This window comes from Etheostoma spectabile, chromosome 12, assembly GCF_008692095.1.
Source record: "Etheostoma spectabile isolate EspeVRDwgs_2016 chromosome 12, UIUC_Espe_1.0, whole genome shotgun sequence".
In the NCBI taxonomy this organism is placed as follows: domain Eukaryota; kingdom Metazoa; phylum Chordata; class Actinopteri; order Perciformes; family Percidae; genus Etheostoma; species Etheostoma spectabile.
This window is the reverse complement of record NC_045744.1, coordinates 21879325-21905955: the sequence shown is the minus strand read 5'-3', so window position 1 is coordinate 21905955 and position 26631 is coordinate 21879325. Positions and strand designations below refer to the sequence as shown.

The following is a 26631-nucleotide window of genomic DNA, read 5'->3' as shown; positions in this document are numbered from 1 at the left end:
GTTTTGGGTTGTTTGCATTTCTTTAAACCAATCATAATCATTTAGAGCGGTGCTAAGCTCCGGTCAGCATCGGTGGCTCTGCAAGAAGAACTTGTTTAGGTGGATCCTTTGTACCCCGCAAAAGAAATCGCCACATACAATATTAAATTACATTAACTGTTTCATTTAAATTAGCTGTAAACATGTTTAAATGTAATATGCTCTTGCCAGTGCATCACAGTGTGTAATTCATCCACAGCAATCCCACCGATTGCTCCCAAAACATAGTCATGTACTGTAGTAAATGCAGTAAACATGTACTTTGTAAATCTTTACAATCATTCCCCGGAAGAACCAAGCAGGCCTGCCTTGTTGCACGGTCCAAATTTTCTTCAAAAAAGATTTTGAGAACAGTAACACACGAAGACCGGATGTCAGGCAATTATCCTGGAAATGTACTTCTGTTGATCCAGACTATTCAGCCCCTAAAGGACTGATAATATCGTCCGTGAAGAGGCCCGATAAGAGCTGCGGAGAAGGAGAGTTTCCTAAAACAAAAGCCATCTTTGGGCTACACACAAAGCCGACAAGGGAGACAACATGGAAAACAGTGCTAGAACCACATATCGAGATCGCAGTATGAGACTACATATCTTAGATTTTGGATGTATCGTAACATGGTAAGTGTTGTCTGGTTTTACAGGCTGCATTACAGTGAAGTGATGTCATTTTCTGAACTCACCAGACTGTTCTAGCTGTTCTATTACAGTAATTTTATAGATTTACTGGCATTGCATAGGGGTCATTTTACTATTCTGTGTCAGTCCACAACGGGATACTGGCTACGAGTAGGGCTGACAATATGGAGAAAATCCGATACCTCTATATTTCTTAACCAAATACCTTGATGTCAATATTGCCACAATAATGTGGATATAATGACTTAAAGGCAAATAATACAACAGTTAGAACACTAAATTCACAAATTACATCCCTTTATGTAATGCAGAAATAAAACCAGGCGAAGACTAAACTTAAGCCATATTACAATATCCAAAATCTAAGACGATATCTAGGACAATATCTAGTCTTACATATATATACATATATATATATATATATATATATATATATATATATTATATATATTATATATATATATAGTCTTGTATTAATATAACATCTACATAATGCCCAGCCCAGCTATGAGAGGCAGCATCATGTTGAAAGCTGTGCTGTTCCAGGATAAGGGGATAGGAGGATAGTTTAAAGGCTGGAAGCAAGAGCGCTTGATATATAATCAAGACCTGCCAGGGTTGCACCTAGATAGGTAGTAAACACCTTCAGCAGCCTGTCAAATAAATGCCTCAAATGTCCCAAAAAAAGGGAAAATTGTTTTGGTGGAACATTTTCACCCCGCAAAAGAACTTTTTCTAAATTCTCAGTTGAGTCCTTAAAGCTATAAGTAATGACAACAAAACTGTCCACATCATACTGCTGAGAAATACAGAGAGAGTTGTGTGGAGCTGATAGTCTGAATTAGCTTTTCAGCAACGGCTTGAATATAATGGATGTTTATTAATATCAAAAAGTTACGCACTAAAGCTTCAAATCGGCTCAAGTAACTATTAAGGGGGGTAGAAAGTAGGAATGGGCATGTGCCCCCCGAGTATACTGTACAACCCTGGCTTGGTCTCATCACAAGATGGTCTCTAGTTCTACATGTGTCAGGTACAGAAGTATAAAGAATACAACTGTGACGTTGCTGTAAAGTATTTGTGTTTACTTCTGACCAAACTGGGCAAACGGTGCTTGCTTCCGGTGTATGTGAGTAAAGCATGCCCAAACACGACCGGAGCCTCAGATTAAATTCAACCTTCCTATCTGTAACTTTTAATACCAATTTGTGAGGGTGGGAACACGGTCTCTTATTTTAATCCACTCTCAATTTCTTTGGCTAACCTTGTCTCTATCATGACTATGTGTACCTTTCTTGTAATAAAGAGTTGCGCAGCAGTCGTAAAGTTACATTTAAAAGCTTCTGTGCTGGACCATCGGCTGCCCTGGGACCCCACCCTCTCTCTCTCTCTCTCTCTCTCTCTCTCTCTCTCTCTCTCTCTCTCTCTCTTTATTGCACATCTGTACACACAACATTTAGGCTATTGCAGGTCATGTCTGATCGATCCACAGTTGTTGTTCCTGAGGATTCTTCCATTCTTTCCCTGTTGAAAAGGTGTTTGGGAGGAGTTTTTCTTAATCCAAAGCCAGGGTAAAGGCCAGAGGCCGCCGTATGCTGTACAGATTGTATAGCCCCAGGAGGCAAATTTGTGATCTTTGATCTTTGATGCTCTATACATAAAATTGACTTGACTTCAAAGCATATAATTGTGCCTGGATAATTCAGGGTATATTTGAATTAGATCCTGCAATCCCTATAATGCAACTCCAAAAGATCTTCTATTAGACCTGTAGCAAGGTCAACATCAAATTACAATTTAAATTCAGATTAATTAGAGTACAGGATCATCTTAAATTAAAACAATTAACCAAATTCAAACCGGCAACTAGGGATGTAACGATTACCGGTGTAACGGTAAACCACGATAAAAATGTTGACAACAAATGGCGCGCAGCATAAACTCCTTCAGGAAGACTTCTAAACTTAATCACTTTTCTTGTCAGAGGCGTTCACTTTTATTTGAACCAATCAGAAACGGCCGTGAATTTGACTAGCTAATCACAGCGTAACATCCCTGTTTTAAACCCGTCTCTCTCTGCTGCTCAGTTGTCATGTCAGGCTAAGAGCGCAACCCTCCTCCTCCCCTTGCACCTCCAGTCTTCATCACACACCGCACCTGGGTCCTCCTCCGGCAGGCTGCTACCGTCAGCTCCGCTCTCCTTTATCTTTCCATTTGTGTGCATCCATGTCCAAGAAATGCTGACTAAAATTACTAACCTAGCTCTGGGGAGTCATTCCCCGGAGTCCTAATGTTCTTCTTCCCCCCAGCATGTTTCCCTGGATCAGGGAGGCTCCAAAATCAGGGTAGCAGCTGTCGCCGTGTTCTTGCTACACATCCTGCGTTGCCCTGTTACATCCTGCTACGCTCTGTGGTACCCTGCTACGTCCTGCTACGTCCGGCTACGTCCGGCTACGTCCTGCTACGTCCTGCTACGTCCTGCTATGTCCTGCTACGTCCTGCTACGTCCTGCTACGTCCTGCTATGTCCTGCTACGTCCTGCTACGTCCTGCTACGTCCTGCTACGTCCTGCTACGTCCTGCTACGTCCTGCTACGTCCTGCTACGTCCTGCTACGTCCTGCTATGTACTGCTACGTCCTGCTACGTCCTGCTATGTCCTGCTACGTCCTGCTATGTCCTGCTATGTCCTGCTATGTCCTGCTATGTCCTGCTACGTCCTGCTATGTCCTGCTACGTCCTGCTATGTACTGCTATGTCCTGCTGTGCCTTGTAATACCGTGCAGTGTCCTGCTATGTCATGAACTACTACAATCTACTATTTCTAGTCACTGTTCCTTTATCTTTTACTGTGACTGTTAGTGCCACTGTTCATTTCAACCCAAACCGGCCCGTCAGACTCCGCCTACCAAGAGCCTGGGTCTGTCCCAGGTTTCTTCCTAAAGAGAGTTGTTCATCGTCACTGTCGCACTGCTTGCTCTTTTTTTAATTGTTAATAATTGTTGGGGCTTTGTAAATTATAGAGAGTCTGTAAAGTATCTTGAGATAACTCTTGTTATGAAAAACTACAACTCCTGAAGTTGCCGCACAGGCGCATTGCGTAGCCTCCAACGTGCGTTTCTTGAAGTTGGAATCATGGCGACAGGAGGAGAAGACAGCGCTCAGGACATTTATCAGCCCTCTAAGCGGACTGAGTCTGAAGCACGGGCATATTTTGGTTATTATAAGAATGCAGAAGAACAGTTGATTGAAGATAGATGGTTATATCTGCAGAACGTCACGTGCAGGAAAAAAAGTTGCTGCTAAAAGGCATTGAACACGAAGAAATAGGGCGATACTACCGAAAAACCGTGATCATTTTGGTCACTTTAACCGTGAGGTTACATTTTCATACGGTTACATCTCTACCAGCAATGCTTTGTTTTCCTGTTAATTTTGGAGGGAAGGGGGATTGTTCCCATAACGTGAAATATATTTACAGTAAGTTAGCCCTACATTAATATATTTCCCGTGCTTCTATGGTCATGGTTACTCACATCCACACTCAAATAGCCTACTAAAGTGAAAATGTGAGGTACTTGTAAGACAGCTAAACCTCCCAAGAGAGAAAGTTCAGTTGTTACAGCAGTACATAAATAGAGTAAAAGAATAAATAACAGTGGTGTATAAAAACTAAAATATGAATAGCAGATAAGAACGGTAGTTTTTCTAACACATGCTCACACAATAGGTTTTAGGCTGGTGCGTGTCACCCAATAAGGTAAGACTCCTATTTTTGGTTATTCGGTTGTTCTTATTTTCTATTCTGTACAACTTATATTATGTTATTGACACCCTTGCGGCACACATGCAAACTGAACTGTTGTGCTTTCTAGTTCAACATTTGCATTACTCTTTGCACCATATGCTTAAACTGAAGGCCTCATAAATACTGTACATATAGAGCAGCCTATATGGCTGATGCCATTTCTGCTCTACAAAACATGTTTTCCTCTTCAGTGATGATTAATTCATGATGATGACTTTTCTTTAATACAAGGATAACCTATTAACCTGTGTACATCGTCATTATTTGCCAACATTACTGTATGATCCCCAGCAGCCCTTCTGTTTTTATGCTGCTGATGGTCTGGCTTCCTGCTGAGTCCTGGCTGTAGTCCATATCCTTGACTGCACAGACTGCCCCAATAGGAGCAAGCTACCAAATTAGCCGTGTGTGTGTGTGTGTGTGTGTGTGTGTGTGTGTGTGTGTGTGTGTGTGTGTGTGTGTGTGTGTGTGTGTGTGGTGTGTGTGTGTGTATTAGCCTACTTACGGGATACTGAGGATGCAGCGCTGGAGGTGCTGATGATGCTACACAGGACTGGCAGCAACAACAGCGCGGTCAGAGAAGCCATCTTCACGCAGAAATCCACGCCGTCAAAGAGACAATAAAGCGGGTCCAGGCGGGTCTCGGTGCGGTGTTTCCTCCGCCGCCGGGCTGTCTGTTGTTCTGGTGATGATACGCGCCTGAGACGCTGCTTTCTTTATTAGCAGCGAAGGAGAAAAGCAATGGCTGTCCGCCCGCTTCGTATTGTCTTTTTTCTCTGCTCTTGTCAACTTGCCCAGCGGCACTCCAGCGGGGTTTGACCGAGAACCTCCGGGAACTATAGCTAGTTTACGTGCTGCGGGCCTGGTCTCGCGTGCTCCAGGTGCATGATTTCAGACAGACAGACACACACACAACACACACACACACACACACAGGAGCTGTCCAACGGCTGAGCACACGGACTAATCAATACACCCCCACTCTCTGCCGCACTTGGTACGGTCTGATATGTACAACAATACAGGGCTCCTTGAAATGAGGAGGGAACAGAGGGGAGCAGGAGGGTCTGCACGAGCCCCCAGGAGGGAACACAGCAGAAAGGTGTAAACACTGTGCACAGCACACAACTCAGTGTCATATATATGGCACATAGATGTCTGGAACACACACTCACACACATATACACACATATATACATACTTACATATAAACAGTACAGTACTATGTATAACCACATACTTTATTTTTTTCACATTCTACACTCAATCCTTTCAGCCTCCCTTGTTTAATGTTGAACCTCTAGTTTGTATAAATTTGATTTTGTATTTATTGTTTATTTCGTATTAATGTTCACATGTTTATTTGGTTGATGTATGCACCAACCACCTAGGCAAATTCCTTGTAAGTGTAACTTACTTTGTAAATACAAAGCCTTGTCTGATTTCTGACCAGAATAGAGATTTTAATTGGAATGTATTGCCCACACCAGTGACTGGGAGCAGCAGGTAGGCCTATGGCCTAAACACAGCTAAGGCATGGATTAAAATCAATTTCAAGAAATCAATAATGGACCTTTTGTCCAGGTTCTTGTCAACACCTCAGGGAAGCACATAAAGAAGAAAGCTTTGTTTGAATGAAATTTGTTCAAAATTATAGAGGTTTTCTCATTTGAATCACCAACTTTCACATACAACGAGTAAACAAGCCAAAAATCTGCAAGCAATCTCCAAGCACCCACTTAAGATATAATATACCAACTTAACAATTTTCAATGCTCATCACAGTCTATCTAATGTATCTCCACCCTTATTCATTTCCTGGCAGTGTGAAGACGGTTCTGAGACTAAACAAGATAACATTTATAGGAAATATAACAATTTACTGTATAATCAAATGTAAAAAGAAAAGAAAAAATGTAACTAATTCTAAAATCCAACATGTGTCCAGTTTGGTACTGTTATTAAATCAAGGTTTTGAAAGATGACAAAAACTGACTTTCAACCAAACTGTGTTAAAGCAGCTCTCCAAGTTCTGCTTGACACTGCAGTTTAATGCCAAACTATATTCAACATTTCCTGTAAATTACAGTCACAAAGGGTGACAAAGAACCATGTGTTAACTCCTCCTGATTTGCCAATGACCATTGTTGTTAGAAACAAATACACTCCCATTTATGCTCCACAAAATCTCATTTGAAATAATGGAATAAAGAATAAAAAAGAAGTGATGAAGTATTTATTTATCCAATGTGCTTATGGGATTTTCGTTTCATTTCAGAACCAGGAGCTGTCCACCGAATGCCTGAGTATTTCTAATGTATATGACCAGCAATATGACCAGAAATACTACCAATCAAGATCTAAATAATCAAAGTCTTAAATCAATAAATGAAAGTCCAGCTACCAGCAGGGCAGCTGTCACCCTGATGAACTCTGCATCTCAACAATAGCCCTCCTGCACCATCACTGGCAATGACATCAATACCCAATGCACACACACACACACACACACACACACACACACACACAGAGTGAAACTATCACGTCAAGACTTTTGATTGTCTGTTTAACTCAGACTCTTCAGTTTTGCCATTTTGAACAATCACTGCTGCCGGACTTATTAACTCTGGCCGAACAACAACTGCTGGATGATCAAAAACGCATCAATAATTGTGATAACTGTGATTTTTTTTCCACATGAATGTTGATACAGACAGTTCATGATATTGCAAAGGCAGGGGCTTTAATTAAAACTATCATATCAAGTTTTTTTTCCCCTCCAAATGTCACTGTTTAAACATATAACCCCTGCAGTACTCTATGCCTGTACTCTTATTTCATGTTGTTTCCTCAGACATATATCATCATCACTGATTCATCAGAGGAATATGTTGAGCTGACAGGAAACGGCTCCAGATGTTTTATCAGAAAAGGAAATTATGTAATCATGCATCCAATCCCACCAAAACCACAGAGCAAAAAGTCAGAAAAACTAAAAGTTGCCATAAAACAACAGATGAAACAGGGGATTGATCGTTATATTTTATGGAGTTTTTAGACCCAGCTTATGTAACGCACTAGGACCAGATGTGTCAAATACATTCACTTCAATTCCATTTCATTTACAGTCTCTAGCGCCAAATCACAACAACAGTTATCTCATAGCGCATTTCATAAAAGAGCAGGTCTAGACTGGACTCTGTGATGTTATTTACAGAAACCCAACAGTATCCCACCATGAGCAAGCACTAGGGCACAGAGGCAAGGAAACACTTCCTTTAAGATGCAGAACCCATGCTTTCTCTAGACCTTGGACACAGCAGATGAGAAAACAATTATTCTTTTGTTACATTTTATTTCTTTTTTATTTAACAACAGTAATGGCAATGGCAATTTAATTTTTTATAGCACCTTCATTACATGTACAATGCCCATACATTTACATTGATAACATCATAAACGTTAAAACAAAGCATGAATAGAAATAAACATGTAATAACTAAAAGTAAACAGTAGTACGGGTCTTATAAGACATTGGTATAAAAAGACATGAACGCTTTCATCATGAAACCTTTTAAAAAATAAAAACGCTTTCTTGCGAAATGTAACACAAATACAATGCATCATACACAATTCAAGCATGAAAAAAGCAATGTGACAATGTCAAATGTCAATGTGAAAAGTAGATGTTAAGCAGTCTGCAGTTGAGCAGTCTTAAAACTGACAAAATACTACTTGACTGTTTCAAACTGATAAAGAAATATTACAGTGTGGAGGAGTCTGGCAGGAAGTATAGAGTAAAGGAATGAAATTTGGTGTGTGTGCGTGCACGTGTGTATGTTCCTTAGGCTACCTTTGGGAACACATTTCAGACTAAAGACTTGTCACTGGGGGACAGTGTGTCCAATCTTGGATAAAACTGCATCCCCAATTAGGAAAAAGTAGATTTTTGGATCAGTCTTGGTTATGGTTAATGTAGGATTAGGATTATTCCTGGAAATTAATGTAAATCTGTGTGTGTGTGTGTTGTGTGTGTTGTGTGTGCGCGTGCGTGCGTGTCTGTCCATCTAGTACTCATAGGCAGAGTGTGCTGTCCTCTGTGACGTGGTTCTGGTGCTCTGGCTGCTGAGGCTCATGTGTCTCTTCAGACAGGGGATCCTCTTGGCCAACAGCCTTCTGAAGTGGCTCTGGAACTTCTTGCCCACAAATGTGTAAAACACAGGACTAATGCAACAATACAAATAGGCTATGTTCCGGGTCACATACAGGGCATAGTCCAAGCTATCTTCGTCAGAACACGACTCTTCACTTTCACTGGAGATCTTAATAGCTCGAAGGAGGATGACAACATTGTAGGGCGTCCAGCAGGCGAAGAAGGTGAAGATGATAATAAATATGAGCTTGATGGCGCGGCACTTCTCCTTCATGCGGGTGGACATGATGCGGACAGTGATGCTGATGTAGCAGTACATCACCATGAACAGCGGGAGGAGGAAGAAGACCAGGAATTGTTGGTAATAAGTGACCAGACGCCAGTGCTCCATAGTGCTCTCAGTGTATCCCGACTCCTCACATACAGTCCATTTAACGGACTCTGACGAACATTTTGGAGAACCAGCTCTTTCACACTTGCTACAATACTGATGCACCAAACTGCCACTGACGCAGCGACGGCATACGCCTTCTTCCTACTTTTAGCGGCTGCCACGGCATGCACCACCGCGAGGTATCGGTCAAATGTCATGAGCGTGAGGAAGAGGATGGAGCTGTAGAAGCCGATGAAGTAGGCACTGCTGACCAGCTTACACAGAGCCATGCCAAAAATCCAATCAGACAGATGGTACGTGGCCCAGAAGGGGAGACTGGAGGCAAAGAGAAGGTTGGAGATGACCAAATTCAGGAGGAAGATGTTGGTCACTGTACTGAGCTGCTCATACTTGTAGATGATGAAGAGGACGAGCCCATTGCCAAGGAAACTCAAGAGGAAGTTGGAGTAGTAGAACAATGGGATGAATGTTGCGCCAAACTTGTTGACTTGGTCCTTATCACAGAGCCGGGCAATTCCCCCGATCACATAACTTGGGTCAGTCGTGTCATTGGCTCCATAGAGATCGAATAGGTCCTTGAAGTTCTGATATGAGTCAACGTCATCCATGGCTGGAGTTTGACCTGTGAGACATCAAAGATCTGTTAGTATATTTGCTGTTACTTGAAGAAGTTGCTCATGCAACTGTGTATGATACAAATTATACAATTTTTTCCTTCCCTGTACTGATTCCTATACCTTGCAGTCGCGTACCGGCCGATACAGAGTACCGATCCGATACCAGTGTGTTAAAAAATATAAAACATATATTTGAACAGCTGTAAACTACTATCCCAGTATTGATGTGATATGATTGATATCAATGTTGTACAGCCTGGCTAAGGTTAAACTCTTTGTGAAACATGAACAAACTTTTTTTGAAATCCAGTTTGTCATCAGTATGCAAAAAAAACAAAAATAAACTACTACTAAATGACAGTACTTGCTGATACCAATACCAGCCTTTTAGGCGGTATTGGAGGCTTTTCTGATACTGGTATCGGTATTGGAACATCTCTACATAAAACACAACTGGTTCTATCCCATACAGTGATATGAACTGGACACTAGTGCAACCCTCACACCCAGCAAAGAAGATGGGCGGCCAAACATCATCACCATTTACTAGCCCCTTGTCAAGGAAACTCAATGTTTTAGAGACTTAAACACACTGATGAAGATCAGCATGCTGTTTTGTTGTTGTGTTTAATGACCTTTAATATATATATTTTAATCTTTTTGTACATATGTTCCTTTTCAGATTATATCGTTCAACAACAATTCAACTTAGGCTGCTCTATGAACTCCAACCTGTGGGTCTTTACCACAAATTTGACTTTTTACTTAAAGTCTTTTGAAGCCACTTTCTACTTCTACTCCACTACATCTCAGAGGGAAATATTGTACTTTTTACTCCACTAAATTAATCTGACAGCGTTAGTTACAAGTTACTTTACAAATTAAGATTTTTGCACACACACACGTTATAAAATATGTTTTTACAATAGTCACACCCATGAAGAATTCTAAGTAATGGTAACAACTGTTGGCATGTCCACATGATACAAGCCTTCCGTGACCACACATCCCCCCCATAGCCATACTGAGAAATCCAGAGAGAGTTGTGTGGAGCTGATAGTCTTAATTAGCTTTGTAGCAACTCATTTGGCTTGAATGTAACGGACCTTCATTAATATCAAAGAGTTAGTTAATAGACAGAACTGTTCTGATTGTTTCCAGTTTCTAAAATGTAATTTAATTTAAGATTTTTCTGCATTGAGTACTGTTACTTGTAATACTTAATAGTTAAGTACATTTCCCTGATGATACTTACATACTTTTACTTAAGTAACATTTTCAGTGCAGGATTTTGACAGGACTTCTACAGTGTGATAGTAGTACTGCTACTTAAGTTTTCGGTTAGGGTTAGGGTTGGGGACCTTTAACAGTGTAAGTATTTTAAAACTTTTGGTACACATGTTCCTTTTCAGATTGTATCGTTCAACAACAATTCAATGTGAGCTGCTTTCGTAAACTAAAAACGGTGTCTCTATATACCACTGCTTTTTGGATGTGAAACAAACTATAGGGTGTTAAAGTAAGTAACCCTTTGGTTTTTAAAGCCAGCGCTAAGGCAAATGGAGCTTTTATGAAATTATTCTGGATTTATTTGTGTCTGCGCATGTTTAGTAACATCCTGACAGCAATATTAAAGGCAGCGCATTATGGAAAACACTTCCTCCAACTATAAGAGAGCGTCCCACTCTGGCCTCCTTTAACAGCCAGGTAAAGCTGTGGCTTAGAGCTAACCAAACATGTAATCACCGCTTTTCATTTCTTTTACTAATGAATTGTCCTGTTTTTTCTTTTCTTTTTTTGTTTCTTTTCTTTTTCTTTCTTCTTGTATTTCTATACTAAGTGCTACTATCCTTGTCTTTTTCACTGTAACTCCAACCGGCCTGTTGGACTGCAGATGGAAATTAGCCTTCGGGCTACAATCTGGCACATTTACGTGTACTGTTGTGCATGTTCATCAATGTGCATTGTCCTGAATTAATAAAATAAAAGAAATAAATAAATAAACAAAGGAATACGTTTGCACAAAGGTGGGAGCAGAGTTTGAGGTTGTGTTTATGCTGAAGATGTGCCACATAGAGACAGGGAAGTGCATGAAATGCAGTTATTAGGAAGAGCAGCTGTTACTATGTTGATGAGTATCCAAGCAACATAAAATCCCCGAGACTAACTTCATTTAAAGTTCTGGCTAGTGTTATGAAATAACTAACAGTTAAACCAATGACTCAAGAGCGGTCTGTCAACTTGTGTTGATACGCTCTAAAAAAAGAAGAACCGAAACTGCCGACTGAGCAGAAAAAAAGTCCTGACTAACTCAACTGGTGTGAAAAACTTGTTCCCAGAAATGAGTTAATGTCAGCTAAATGACTGAGGTTCAAATGGTTTAACTCTAAACTAGAGTACAATTTCAAAGAAGTTTTGTCAAGCAGTATGGGTGCTATATCCTGTGTATTTCAGTGAAAGTTAATTACAGGAGCTCAGTGGCTTATTTCCTGACTCAAGAGTCAGGACAAGTTGCATCATCATCATCGGTGTTCATCTGTTTTGAAATGTTTAAGGAACAGCGTAGCTGTGGGCATTTAGCAATCCTGCAGTTGTAAATGTTGATAATCCAACAATAAACACTCAGTTGGTTTTTCCCTTTATATTAAGTGTAGTGCTCATCATCACTAGTAATGCCATTTGTGTCTTTTCTAAGATCTTATAAACTGTAAAGGGTCGATCTCAAATTCAAAAGAGAAAAAAAAAAAATCTCTAATTAAAAAGTGTAGTTAGTTAATGATTTTTCTGATGCTGTCCTAAATTTAAAGAAATCGATTGTGTCCATTCATCCTGCAAAACTATCCGTCTTCATATCATCAGTAGCGAATATGCACACAACGGCATTTGCAATCAGAAGATTTGTTAAGATTTTAAATAAAATACCCCCCCCCCCCAAAAAAAAATATAGGCCTATCCTTTTTGCATGTGTGCTTTGTGTGCCTTGGAAGGGCTTTTTCCTTATTATTACTCAACGGTTTTCTCTTTATGTCACTGGGTCAATGCGATTTTTGTTATCCATAATGACCTACTCCAGTAGTCTAGATGTGTTAGTGTTCATCAAAGTAGAAACCTGAATCTCTGCAGCTTCACATTAGCTGATAAGACTTTGAAGTTAAACCACGTTATTGCTTGACACTGTAACAAAGTCTTATGGATTACTTTCATGTCATGAGTCATTTCAGTATTTTGAATGAAGTTGAAAGTCTAGCCCTTACTACCAGTGCTCCGTTTGATCTGATGTAATCTAACATTTAAAGGGACCCCTCATCCTAACCGTGCAGTTGACATACTGTAGAGCTAGAAACATTTTAGAATTAAAATATGCGTATGTACATTTCACAGAGGAGCATAGTGTTCCATACAGATTATTGTAAATAATGAAGTAATTTATGATATCTCAATGGGGAAATTCAATTCAAATCAAGCACACAAACAAAATCTAGACTCTTGCTGTCCCTGCTGTAGATCTGATTGAACTCACCAGAGCAGGTTTGCAGGAGCAGTGAGAGGAGAACAATGAGGAGCCCAAGGAAGCACCGAGTGACTCTGGAGGGTTCCACACAGCTCACTGAGCTCAAGAGTTAGGGTGACAAAGAGGCATCTGCTGAAGGGGCTGTCCTACAACACACTAATGTGTTGTTGTAGTGTGTGTGGGTTTGTGTGTGTGTGTGTTCCTGACTAAGGCTACCTTCTGAAACACTTTGCAGAATAAAGACCAGTTAATGGTGGGCAGCTTGTCCGATTGGGGACAAAAAGCTGTGTCTCTGGGAAATGTATGTATGTGTGTACCTTCTGGGACACATTTTGGACTAAACACGTTACCCTAACAGGTCATGGTTAAAGTAGGTATTTAGGGAATCTATCTATGTGTGTAGTGGTGTGTGTGTGTGTGTGTGTGTGTGTGTGTGTGTGTGTGTGTGTGTGTGTGTGTGTGTGTGTGTGTGTGGTGTATGTGTGGTTTATGTGGAAATCATATAATGTTTCTTGTCAGTCAGCGGTCATTTAGACTTTAGCTGGAACCATATTTCATGTACATCTACACTGTAAAATAAGACTGAATTTGCTACTATTTGAAGTGCCTTTCTGTTCCTCTTTAAATGTTGTCTTCTGTGTTATAATGCCAATGAAATTGCTAAAGTAATTCTCCACATAGGGACAGTTTGGACATCATTTGGCTGACCACAACACAATAAAGGTCTGGAACAAGGTCAGAGCTCACTTGGCTAGCGGTTCTTCTTGGTTAGATTTCACACCGATTTTAGAAAAGTTTACATTTTCTCCAGGCAGAGGAAACATGGATTTAAAGTTTAAAAAAAGAGAAGAATCATCAAAATGTTTGACCTGTTCAGTAACAATGCCTTATTGTATTCCAATAAGATATACCAATAAATCTACTGACTGTGAACAATTGAAAAAAGTATTTCTGGAAGACACTTTAAATGAGGAAATGTGTACTAGTTACACAGTAGTTACTTCCTAAACCCATTTTGGATCTCTGGGGATGTATCAAAAATGCTCCTTTAACCCCCAAGCCTCCAAGTGGGTGTGTCACTGTACTGTTATTAGACTTAGACTTAGACTTAGACTTCTCTTTATTTATCCTTTTGGGATGACTCCCGCAAGGAAATTGAAAATTCCAGCACCAGTTTTAGCAAGAAAGAACAAATTAAAAAATAGATTAAAAAAAGAAAAGAAAAGACAGTATAAAGACAACAAAATAACAATAATGATAATAACAACAATAAGAACATTTGTCAAATAAACAAACAAAGACCATAAATTATTATTAAAGTGTCAGTGTTGAGTCCAGTATTGAAGTGATAAAGTGACTAGGTGGTGCTGTATGTATGTATGTATGTATGTGTACTGTGTGTATGTATGTATGTATGTATGTTTACTGTGTATGCATGTATGTATATATGTATGTATATATGTATATATGTATGTATATATGTATGTATGTGTGTATGTATGTATGTATGTGTACTGTGTGTATGTATGTATGTATGTTTACTGTGTATGCATGTATGTATATATGTATGTATATATGTATATATGTATGTATATATGTATGTATGTGTGTATGTGTGTATGTATGTATGTATGTATTGTCCTCTCTGCCCTATTTCCTCCTCCCCCCTAGTGAGGAGTTGTAGAGTCTGATGGCATGAGGGACAAAGGAGTCCTTGAGTCTGTTGGTCCGGCACTTGGGAAGGAGCAGCCTTCCACTGAACCGGCTCCTCTGGGTGCTGATGACGGTGTGCAGGGGGTGGCTGGAATTTTCAGTAATAGCCAGCAGTTTGTCCAATGTCCTCCTCTCTGCCACCGTCACCAGTGAGTCCAGCTTCATGCCGACCACAGAGCCGGCCCGCCTGATCAGTTTGTCCAGCCTGTGGGTGTCCTTCTTTTGATATGCTGCCCCCCCAGCACACCACAGTGTAGAAGAGGACACTGGTGACCACAGACTGGTAGAACATCCACAGCAGTTTGCTGCAGATGTTAAAGGAGCGCAGCCTCCTCAGGAAGTACAGCCGGCTCTGTGTCTTCCTGTACAGGTGGCTGCTGTTTGTTGTCCAGTCCAGTTTGTTGTCCAGCCACAGCCCGAGGTATTTGTATGATTGGACTGCCTCCACCTCAACTCCCTCCAACAGGACTGGTTGCGGTTTTGGTCTGGACCTCCCAAAATCAACGACCAGCTCCTTTGTTTTAGAGGTGTTGAGCTGTAGGCAGTTAGTGCGACACCAGAGAGCAAAGTCCCCCACCAGACTCCGATACTCCTCCTCCCTGTCCCCCCTGATACACCCAACGATGGCTGTGTCATCTGCGTACTTCTGTATGTGACACAGCTCTGAGTTGTAACAGAAGTCCGAGGTGTACAGGGTGAAGAGAAGAGGGGCCAGCACTGTGCCCTGGGGGCTCCAGTGCTGCTGACCACAGTGTCAGACATGATGTCCTTCAGCCTGACGTACTGTGGCCTGTCGGTGAGGTAGTCTCTGATCCAGTCCACCAGATAGGGCTCCACTCCCATCCTGATCAGTTTGTCCTGGAGTATAGGGGGCCGGATGGTATTAAAGGCACTGGAGAAGTCCAAGAAGAGGACCCTCACTGTGCCATTCCCCTTATCCAGATGGGAGTGGACCCGGTGTAACAGGTAGAGGATGGCGTCCTCCACACCAACATCTGGCTGGTACGCAAACTGCAGGAGGTCCTGGGCGTGCTGTACCTGGGTCTGAGGAGGCTGAGGAAGAGCCGCTCCAACGTCTTCATCAGGTGTGAAGTGAGCGCCACCGGTCGGAAGTCATTCAGCTCGCTGGGCCTGTTCTTCTTGGGAACCGGAACGATGCAGGATGTCTTCCAAAGGGTGGGCACTCTCCCTAGCTGCAGGCTAAGGTTGAAGATCCGTTGGAGCGGCTCCCCCAGTTCTGCTGCGCAGGTCTTCAGCAGTCTCGGACACACTTTATCCGGGCCTGCTGCTTTCCTGGGCCGGAGCTTCCTCAGCTGCTCTCTGACCTGGTCCGTGGTGATGTGGGGCGGGGATTGTATTGAGGAGGAGGAGGGGGGTATTATTGTGGTGCTGGGGGGGAGGTGTGTAGACTGGGATGTGGTGGTGTCAGGGGGGAGGTGTGTGGAGGGAAGGGAACATTGCTGGGGTGAGGGTGGGGGCAGGGGGGGCAAGGGCTGGTTAAAGCTGTTGAAAAAGTTATTCAGCTCCTTGGCCCTCTCCATTGTCCCCCCTGTTGTTCTGGTCTTTGTGTTGTGACCTGTGATGGTCCTCACACCTTCCCAGACCTCCCTCATGTTGTTTTCCCTCAGCTTCTGCTCCACCTTCCTCCTGTAGCTGTCCTTAGCTTCCCTCACACAATGTTTCACCTCCCGCTGTGCTGCCTTCATGGCCTCCCTGTCCCTGCTCCTGAAGGCAGCCTTCTTCTTGTTGAGGACAGCCTTGACCTCCTGTGTTACCCATGGCTTGTTGTTAGGGTAACATCGGACGGTCTTGATAGGGGAGACCACGTCTGCACAAAAGTTCAGGTAGTCCGTCAGACAGTGTGTCATCCCCTCTATGTCCTCACCATGCGGGTCGATCAGCACATCCCAGTCTGTGGTGTTGTAGCAGTCTCTCAGGGCACTTTCCATCTCAGGGGACCACCTCCTGCTGTTGCGAGTTGTCACCGGCTGTTTTTGGACCAACAGCTGATCTGGCGGACCACAATGTGTAAAGAAAGTGTAACTGTGGCTAACAAGCTGAAAACAGACACTGTTTGGTTGGCAGAATAAGTACCTCGTATCATTTAAGCTGATCCGCATTTACCAAGCTGAGTTGACATTTACCTCCACACTTTTAATGTGCAAGTGTGATGCCTCACTCTGCAGCTAAAACAGAGAGCTCAACCCACAGGGTGAAAAGAGGAGCTGCAGCAATGTGCAGTACAACAAAAATGGGTTACACTTTACTTGAAAATATCTGCATAAGAGGGACATGACACTGTCATGAACATTATAAATAAGTCATGAATGTTCACGACACAACACTTCTTTTAGTGTCATTCGGTATTGCCATGACAAGTTATGGTTATGGTTATGGTTCACGGGTCATGACCAGGGCCCGCAAATACACAATACAAACACAAATACTTAAAACATAAGGTATAAGACAGATAAAATAAGTCACATAAAACTACTAAAATAAGGACTTAACGTGATGTCACAGACTGAGGTCCGTAAAATTCAGTAAAGTGACAGTTGACTTTTATATAATCAATCAATGTTATAATCAACCCATGCATCCGTTTGAAATGACCAGCGCTATGAATTGATTGTGTGCATGTGTTACACTGTGCTCTTATACAATTAAAAGTAATTTGGCTTCTTATAGTGTAGCTCAGATAACGAGAAATGACAAAATGTGGAAGAAGTGCAAGACCTCTTTAAAAATTATGCAGATCTTTTCTGCCACCATTTCATTTGGACTTCCTCTTTGCCCACATCTGTGTATTGTACCTAAGGTCTCTTTACTGCTCATTTAAAAGTGTCAAGATTGTGGGTAAAATGGGTAGTGGATAGGGCTAGTGGATTTAAAAAAAGAGAAATCCACCTGCCACAGTGGCTGGTGGCCAAAAAGTTAACTTCCCGTTAAGGTCCCATGGCATGAAAGTTTCACTTTATGAGGTTTTTTAACATTAATGTGAGTTCCCCCAGCCGGCTTATGGTCCTCCAGTAGCTAGAAATGGTGATAGGTGTAAACCGAGCCCTGGGTATCCTGCTCTGCCTTTGAGAAAATGAAAGCTCAGATGGGCCGATCTGGAATCTTGCTCTTTATGAGGTCATAAGGGGCAAGGTTACCTCCCCTTTCTCTGCTTTGCCCACCCAGACAATTTGGTCCACCCATGAGAGAGAAACGTCATGGCTTTCAATCGTGCAAAGTGGTGGCCACACCCCCACCCTCCACGTTGCCCCCCTCCTCCTCCTCAAAAGCTAAAGCTTCATAAATGGTACATCCTAAGGAAAGCTCATAGTGGGACTGGCTCTAGTGGCTGGAATTCTGCACCAAGGCTGAGTTTTGGGAAAGAGACTTTAGATACAGGATTAGGGACCACTAAGGTCTATATAAAAGAGACTTCAGATACAGTATTAGGGACCACTAAGGTCTATTTAAAAGAGACTTCAGATACAGTATTAGGGGACCACTAAGGTCTATATAAAAGAGACTTCAAATACAGTATTAGGGGACCACTAAGGTCTATATAAAAGAGACTTCAGATACAGTATTAGGGACCACTAAGGTCTATATAAAAGAGACTTCAGATACAATATTAGGGACCACTAAGCTCTATATAAAAGAGACTTCAGATACAGTATTAGGGGACCACTAAGGTCTATATAAAAGAGACTTCAGATACAGTATTAGGGACCACTAAGGTCTATATAAAAGAGACTTCAGATACAGTATTAGGGGACCACTAAGGTCTATATAAAAGAGACTTCAGATACAGTATTAGGGGACCACTAAGGTCTATATAAAAGAGACTTCAGATACAGTATTAGGGGACCACTAAGGTCTATATAAAAGAGACTTCAGATACAGGATTAGGGGACCACTAAGGTCTATATAAAAGAGACTTCAGATACAGGATTAGGGACCACTAAGGTCTATATAAAAGAGACTTCAGATACAGTATTAGGGGACCACTGAGGTCTATATAAAAGAGACTTCAGATACAGTATTAGTATTATATAGTGTTATAAAAGCATACAAAAAGCAACATATAATGGGACCTTTAAGACCCTGATTATAAGTTAAACAAAAAATGTACAACACCAAACCTGCTTTGGTAAAAGGCGGAGTACCAAAAATGCTTCCTATGTGGTTGTGTATCTACATCTGCAAGGAAGCAGGAAGTTGCGGTAAATAAAGTCAGTGAAACCACAGGTTTGTGTCATGCTGTAGCAGGGCAGGCTATATATTGATGCATGTTATGAGGGTAATTCATTATTATTATTATTATTATTATTATTATTATTATTATTCATCTGGTCGTGCATGTCTGGACCCGAGGCACATCATACTGTCAAAGTATCAATTTATTTAAAAAATAAAAGTCTAGTCAGAGCAATACAACAGTCAGTGCAACAGCCGGCCTGCTGTATTAAACCAAACCTGGAGAACAAACAACCATCCAGAGCAGTCTGTTAGAAGCCCAGTGACACTCACAGAGCGGAGTGTCATGAGTAAATACTGTCTCTTCAAAATGACACTGGAGTTGAGGATTTGGTAAATATAGACCTCCATATTGTTTTAGTTAATTAGACTCAACACCAGTGGGAGCAGGACACCTTCCACTTTCATTGTTCTCATTAGTGCATGGAGTTGGTCAGTGCCAGTGGTCCATGTCTTCCCCCTGTGTGTGCTCCGTTGCCTGGGTTGGGGCTGCAGCAGGCGGAGGAGGATTCACCAGGTCGATGATCTGCCCTTCCTTGAGCTTCAGAACTGCTTGTTTCAGACTCCACCTGCAGGGAACGGCAAACACCGCTCAGGAATGGTGCATACAAAGCACTCGCAATGCTATATTGACAATATGAGTGGTTTGAGTATGATTCATTGAGCATCGGCTAGCTTTATGCAAATTAATCTGTTGAATGCGACGTGACTATCCAGTAGAAGCAGACAAAAATCTTTTTAAACTGACCTTTGTCGATCTGAAATGAAGACAGATTCAGCAACTGTATTGCTTAAAATATCTTCAGAAACACGTTTCAGTGAACTATTTTTGTAAAATATTACATACATACATACTCCGTCCGATCCACCATGACAGTGGTTTGAAATTCTCGGGCAGCTGGTTGGAGTCGAACCCTAAAAAGAATGCTACGAATGCTTCCTATGTGGTTGTTTCTATACATCTGCAAAGGATGCAGGAAGTTGCGGTAAACAAAATCACTGAAACCACAGGTTTGTGTCATGCTGTATGGCTAGAGGCTTATTCATTATCATGTTATTTTAAAAAGTCACTGGAGCCTAAAAAAACAAAAAAACAAAAAACTTTAAAGAAACCTACAGTGGGGTTTGAAAGTTTGGGCAACCCAGGTAAAAATGTGTATTAATGTGCATAATGTGCAGTTAATACCTTGTACCTTTGGCAAGTATCACAGCTTGGAAACGCTTCTTGTAGCCAGCCAAGAGTCTTTCAATTCTTGTTTGAGGTATCTTCGCCCATTCTTCCTTCCAAAAGTCTTCCAGTTCTTTGAGATTTCTGGGCTGTGCGCAGTGCTCTTTTAAGGTCTATCCATAGATTTTCAATTATGTTGAGGTCAGGAGATTGTGAAGGCCATGGCAAAACCTTCAGTTTACGACTCTTGATGTAATCCAGCGTGGATTTTGAGGTGTGTTTAGGATCATTATCCATTTGTAGAAGCCATCCTCTCTTTAACTTCAGCGTTTTCACAGATGGCATCAAGTTAGCATCCCAAATTTGCTGAAATTTTATTGAATCCATTTTTCCTTCTACTTGTGAAAAGTTCCCTGTGCCACTGGCTGCAATACAACACCAAAGCATGATTGATCCCCCCCCCCCATGCTTAACAGTTGGACAGAAGTTCTCTTTATTGAATTCTGTGCCCTTTCTTCTCCAAACGTACCTTTGCCCATTGCAGCTAAAAAGTTCTATTTTAATCTCATTGGTCTTCCAGATCTTGCTTTAACTTCCACTGCTCCTGATGACGGCCATTTCTTAATTACATTCCGAACAGAGGATATTGGCATCTGAAAAGGCTTTACTATCTTCTTATAGCCTTCTCCTGCTTTGTGAGCGTCAACTATTTTCGGTTTCAGTTTTCTAGACAACTGCTTAGAAGAAGCCATGGTGCCGATTGTTGGGGCAAGGTTAGATGAGTCGTAGGTGTAGGGTAGGTGGTGTTAACTCTGCAGTAACTCAACGCCATTGTTTTGTTTTCAGTTATTTTTAAAGTGTAAATGATGGAAATTAAACTAAGTTTTTGTGACATATTATACAAATGTCTAACCTGTCATTGTATGCCTTTTGAACATTTTTACATCTTTTCTTGGCTTCTTTATGCACATTAATACAAATTTTTACCTGGGGTGCCCAAACTTTTGAACACCACTGTAAATATGAGGTAATAGAATGTGTTACCTGAATGTGCTCACCTGTTGGTGTCAGGGTCTCTGATTGAAGACGTATACAGATAACCTCCAGTTTTTGAACCAGTCACAGGGATCTTTATCTGCAACACAATGCAAATTCCAATTAATCTAGTATTTAGTAAAGTGTTGAGAGATATCAGAGCTCATCACACCACCGATGCTCCCCCATGCACAATGACGAAAGATGCACAAGTCCAACAGCACACAGAGAACAACATATGGGAGACACACAGTAACATCAACACATATTTCGAGAGGATATTAGTGGAGGCCTGGCAACTAAATTAAAAACGATAAGAGAAGTTACTGAGTCCAAACATCGTGACCTGTGTTCCCATTGCAGTAATGATCCAACTTGGAAGTTTAGGACAATTACAAGGACAAGATAGCCAAAACAAACATTTGCACAGTGACACCCAGGTGACTGAGTTGCCAGTACAGGTGCGGAGACCATTTTGTTGAAGCAGGCTGGTGACACATTTTGACTGAAACACAGTACCTGTGCGGTGTGCTGATCTATGCGGTTGTTCCTGTCACTCAGGTGGATGTTGTGGACTTTTAAAGGCGGGGCGCCCAGGCGTTCCATGGCAACTGGACATGCTTCCAGTTTCTGCAGAGCTAGTCTGTGGTAGTCAGACCCAGCAAACTTCTCTGATTGGTTGGTAGACAGAGAGGTACAAAAAAGAGGAAGAGGGTTATGAAATAAGAAGAGAAAAGTGCTTAAAAAAACTGTTGAAATGTTGAAGTGTAATGACTGTGAGCAACTGAACTTCTCATTCAAAAACTATTAGATGAAAGCAGTGCACCTGTCAAGTAAAGGACTTAAAAAGATCACATGTACATGACATGTAACAACTCTAAGAGAAGTGTGCCCAACACACACACCCACACACACACACACACACACACACACACACGTGAAAAGTTGAGACTGATTCAACATTTGGAGATACGCAACCTAGCGTTGTCCTGCGGGGGCCACTCACATAACCAGCAAATTATCAGACTTGTCAGTCTGTTGTGTGAGAGTCCCTTATAGTAAACAGGAAACACAACTGCCTCTATTGCTGCCACAAGACAGTTTTAAAACACTGCGAGGGTTTAAAAAAAATGCCAGTGGAATGGACTGGAGGGACCTGTGTTTGGGGTGAAGGTGTCCAGGTTTACTGTATGCATGTATATTTGTGAGGCCCTGTACAGACTGGGAAAACAGATTTCCCCAGTGGACAATAAAGACTTTCTATTTTTTCTTTCTTTCTCAAAAAAAATAATTGGGAAATATAAAGTCTACTTGTTCCAGATTTGGGGAATAAACAACACATACAATAGTCATACAAATTGGCCATTTAAGTGACCCACCGCAGCACAACCCTGTGGCGAATCGGCTTTCTATGGTCTGTGCATGCCCTTAACCCCTTTTCTCACACACAGGCACAGCAGGCTGTCATTCACACCCCAGTAGTACTCACTCTGCTGCAGATAGTACATGGTGCCGATCCCACCCCCGGTCAGCACGGTTGTGAAGATGGTGAGCTGCTGGAGATGACTGGTGGACACCCTCATCTTTGCTTCCTTCCCTATAAGGCCACACAGACAGTCGGTTCACTGGGAATAATGCACACTGGGAACACGTTCCTGACTGTTTTTGCAATGAAATAGTTCTCATATCGTAAGTAACTGAGAATGAATTCTTTATCAGTGGAGAGTGAATTGTAGCCTGACGTTGTCATACTGAGATTTTAGTCAGAATATGAGTCCGATACTGCTCCAGTGGGCTGTGATTATGGGGCACGTTTCAACCAAACCAGGAAAGAAAACGGCTCTGTACTCAATTGGAGACCTACAACCAATCAGAGCAACAGAGTACGTGACGCATACTGAACTTCTGCCGAAACCCTTGGGAAGGACGGCAAAAACCTCTTTCTGATCGACAAACACCTTGATCAAGGTTCTCTTGTTTCTCATTTAAAATGAATGTGCTGTCGATATTGTCTATAACCGAAGCGATGGCAGAATCTACACACCTCAGTTCTCCAGCGGCAGCCGTCTTTGTTGTAAACAAATTCAACCCAAGCGCTCTTTGGTGACGTGGTTGATTACGTTACTGTTGATCATCTGTCCATCATTGTGTAAAGCCCACCCTGACAATTTGATTGGTCCGAACAGCTTTGGTTCGAGCACGGATCAAGTCCAGACCGAACTTTCTGACCTCAAATTCTGTGGGCGGGGCTAAGTTCAGCTGGCATCCAGGCTAAGTGAATTGTAGTTCCTTCATACATATTGACCTTGGGGCAGTGGCTGAAAATCTTTCCTATGCTGACCCTCGGTGGTTGAAGGTCTTGCCTTGGCACATAGAGTAGTAATTACGTCAAACAATTAGTGGAGAAGGAATACCACATACTTATTCTAGGTGAGCCCAGTCTATGGTATATATACTCACTGTATCTCCAGTTATACTGTACAGAAAAGCCAGATACAGCTCCGATAAAAAGTATTAACTGCACATGCAAGATTTCATGTTTTTTTACAACACTGAATCAAAGTAAATTTAACGGGACTTTTTTGGCACTGGTCAAGACACCCTTTAATGTCAAAGTGGAAACAGTTCTCTACAAAGTGATCTAAATTATTTGTAAGTATATTCTGTAAAACAAGTCTTGTTTGCCTAAATTCACCCTATTAACAGGACATAGGCCTACCTAGGCCATAGTGCAGCCAGTTGGTTTCATGGTATGGTTATTCCTACAGCCACATGTCATGGCAAGGGCGTAGGTTTGTTATATAGATTTGTGGGGACACATAACAGTTTGAGCAATCCAACACTTAATTTCCAGCAACGTGGTAAATACTGATGCAACAATTTGTGCCTTTTCTGCATCAATTTAATATATTTAAGTACGTTAAAGAAATTATTTTTGTTAATTATTCTTATGTAATGTACATTTCATTGTTGTATTGATTGTGATTTTTTTGATTTTTTTTTACCTCTGTAGGGGTACACTTTCATATTTTTTAGGCGGACAAATCTACCTCTCTCTCTCTCTCTCTCTCTCTCCCACACCACACACACACACACACACACACACACACACACAACACACACACACACACACACACACCACACACCACACACACACACACACACACCGCTTTATTCATATTGAGACTGATCTGCACACACATGGGCTAGCCTAGTTGAGATTCACAAAAAAAAATCCTATTGAAAAATAAGTAGGGTGCAAATGACGTTACATTAGAGTCACATGTACCGATTTAACGTTACAGATAACATTACAAACCACTACATGTATTCGTGCATTACGAGCCAATGTGACGCCATCAATACTGGGCCTACATTTTGGGCACACGTGAAACAACATTTTTAAACATTCTCACCTTGCCTTGCACGCACAGCGGTGGCAGAGCGCAGGACGACTCTGCTCTGTTTACATCCGTATACGTCACACAGACTGTCGCCAATTGGATGTGGGTGCGCTGCATTAATAGTCCGGCATGTCCCGCCATGTTTAGCAGGCGAGCGGCGTCTGTGTCTCACTGGTGTTTTTATTAGAACCCTTTACACTCGGGACAATGGGTGGGACAGGTGAGCCGTGCAGCATAGGTTACCATGGTGATTTACCCTGGTTACCAATGTGACCCAGCCTCGCGATACAAGCTTTCTTTACCTGTCTATGGCTCAGGGAGGATGCCGGGATCTCTGGGGGCAGCGAGAGCGCTCTGTCGTCGTGATGACATCATCTCCTCATTCAGTCCCGCCCCTCCTCCGAGAGACCTTGGGTTCCGGAAGTAACTTTCCCATTCATTTCTGCTATTGAGTCTGGAAAAAAATCCATAAGCAAAGAGTTTTAGACCATGCCTTAGGCTAATGAGCTACCACGTGATGGTTTTATAAAATATAATCAGCTTGTTCTCACTAAAAGTTGAATCAACATCACTCTATTAATTTTCTTAAAGATTTATTGCATAACTTTTTATTGAACTTATTGACCATCCGTTACATTCAAGCCATCGCCAAATGAGTTGCCACATAGCTACTTAAGACTATCAGCTCCACACTACTCTATCTGGATTTCTCTATGTTGTTTATTGTTATGTGTGCAGAAACTCAGGTGAAGATGGGCTAATTTCCTCTTCTGAAGAGACCATCGTGTTTTTTGAATCCTCCGCGTCCTCCTTGGCTACTAGCAACTGCGTGGAGGAGGGGTGGGGGGCACGTACACGATCCCGGAAGGCTTGTATCGTGTGGACGTGCCGACAGTGTTGTTGTCATTACTTAGAATTCCTCATGGGGGAGACAGAAACAACGCAATAGCCTATACTCCTTTTTTTTTCTTCTAAACTTAAAGGTGCTCTAAGCAATGTTGGCTTGTTGACGTTCAAAGTATTTTCCAACAAAACCAGGCTAGCTCACCCCTCCTTCTTCCTCATCCCGTCCCCTCTCCCTCTAGTGTTCATTTTGTCAACCATTTTTTATTTAGTATGTCTTGTGCCAAATGTCCTTGTCAGTTTTAGTCATTCACATATCTTTTGTTGTTAGTCAAGTTTTAGTCGCCTAAAGGTCTTGTCTAGTTTTAGTCAAAAGAAAAGTCAATATATCTCAGTCAAGTTTTAGTCATTTAGTCTTTTTTTAAATAATAAATTATTTCTGAGATTAATTCTGATAAGCATCCATCCATCCATCTTTGTCCGCTAATTCGGTGTCGGGTTGGCGGGGGCAGCAGCTCCAGCAGGGGACCCCAAACTTCCCTTTCCCGAGACACATCAACCAGCTCCGACTGGGGGGTCCCGAGGCGTTCCCAGGCCAGGTTGGAGATATAACCCCTCCACCTAGTCCTGGGTCTTCCCCGAGGCCTCCTCCCAGCTGGACGTGCCTGGACCACCTCCCTTGGGAGGCGTCCAGGAGGCATCCTCACCAGATGCCCGAACCACCTCAACTGGCTCCTTTCAACGCGAAGGAGCAGCGGATGTAGACTGGTTGGGCATACTCCCAGGCTCCCTAGGGTCCCTGCAAGACTGAAGATCTGATCCGCTGTTCCACAACATGGACGGAATCCGCATTGTTCCTCTTCAATCAGAGGTTCGACTATCGGCCGAACCCTCCTTTCCAGGACCTTGGAGTAGACCTTACCAGGGAGTAAGTATTAGTATTATTCATCATTCTCATTCTCATATCTCACTTATTATTTATTATTTACTATTTACTCATCATTCCCATTCTCACATCTCTCTTATTTGTTATTCATTCATCGTTCTCATTTTCTATTT

The 26631-nt window shown here is 42.0% G+C and overlaps 3 protein-coding genes and 1 long non-coding RNA gene across 5 annotated transcripts in view; all 4 read right to left on the bottom strand.

Moving 5' to 3' along the window:
• Positions 1–5450, bottom strand: part of cntnap2b (contactin associated protein 2b) — a 29509-nt gene extending 24059 nt beyond the window's left edge. Inside the window, 1 exon segment of the mRNA XM_032532381.1 lies at positions 4989–5450. Within this exon segment, the coding sequence (XP_032388272.1) occupies positions 4989–5070 (82 nt within the window). The 5' untranslated portion in view covers positions 5071–5450.
• A 2371-nt stretch (positions 5451–7821) lies between these two features.
• On the bottom strand, positions 7822–13444 carry LOC116699687 (uncharacterized). Its single transcript, XR_004334486.1, has 2 exons — positions 13403–13444; positions 7822–8363 (listed from the first exon to the last, which is right to left on the bottom strand). It is a non-coding gene; the product is annotated as an uncharacterized LOC116699687 (long non-coding RNA).
• ccr12a (chemokine (C-C motif) receptor 12a) lies at positions 7822–13457 on the bottom strand. The gene is given in 3 exon segments (XM_032532354.1): positions 7822–9059; positions 9062–9652; positions 13168–13457. Coding segments are annotated over 2 exon segments (1086 nt in total). The 5' UTR covers positions 9639–9652; positions 13168–13457; the 3' UTR covers positions 7822–8550.
• Positions 13458–19305: 5848 nt separating this feature from the next.
• On the bottom strand, positions 19306–24931 carry coa1 (cytochrome C oxidase assembly factor 1). Of its 2 annotated transcripts, none has more exons than XM_032532370.1 (5): positions 24747–24931; positions 22815–22922; positions 21845–21996; positions 21349–21425; positions 19306–19691 (listed from the first exon to the last, which is right to left on the bottom strand). In XM_032532370.1, exons 1-5 carry the CDS (start codon positions 24868–24870, stop codon positions 19556–19558), a joined length of 597 nt encoding a protein of 198 aa, XP_032388261.1. In that variant the 5' UTR covers positions 24871–24931; the 3' UTR covers positions 19306–19555. The 2 variants fall into 2 exon arrangements, with proteins under 2 accessions (XP_032388261.1, XP_032388262.1); XM_032532371.1 differs by having other exon boundaries at positions 24742–24906.
• Between the last annotated feature and the right edge of the window lie 1700 nt (positions 24932–26631).

Excerpts from the sequence above, each read along its gene's own strand:
- coa1 (XM_032532370.1), bottom strand. The coding sequence starts at position 24,870 with ATGGCGGGACATGCCGGACTATTAATGCAGCGCACCCACATCCAATTG. Across the intron at positions 22,923-24,746 it reads GCCACCGCTGTGCGTGCAAG|GGAAGGAAGCAAAGATGAGG; the intron begins GCAAGGTGAGAA and ends GTGGCCTTATAG. Across the intron at positions 19,692-21,348 it reads AGAGACCCTGACACCAACAG|GTGGAGTCTGAAACAAGCAG; the intron begins GTGAGCACATTC and ends CGTTCCCTGCAG.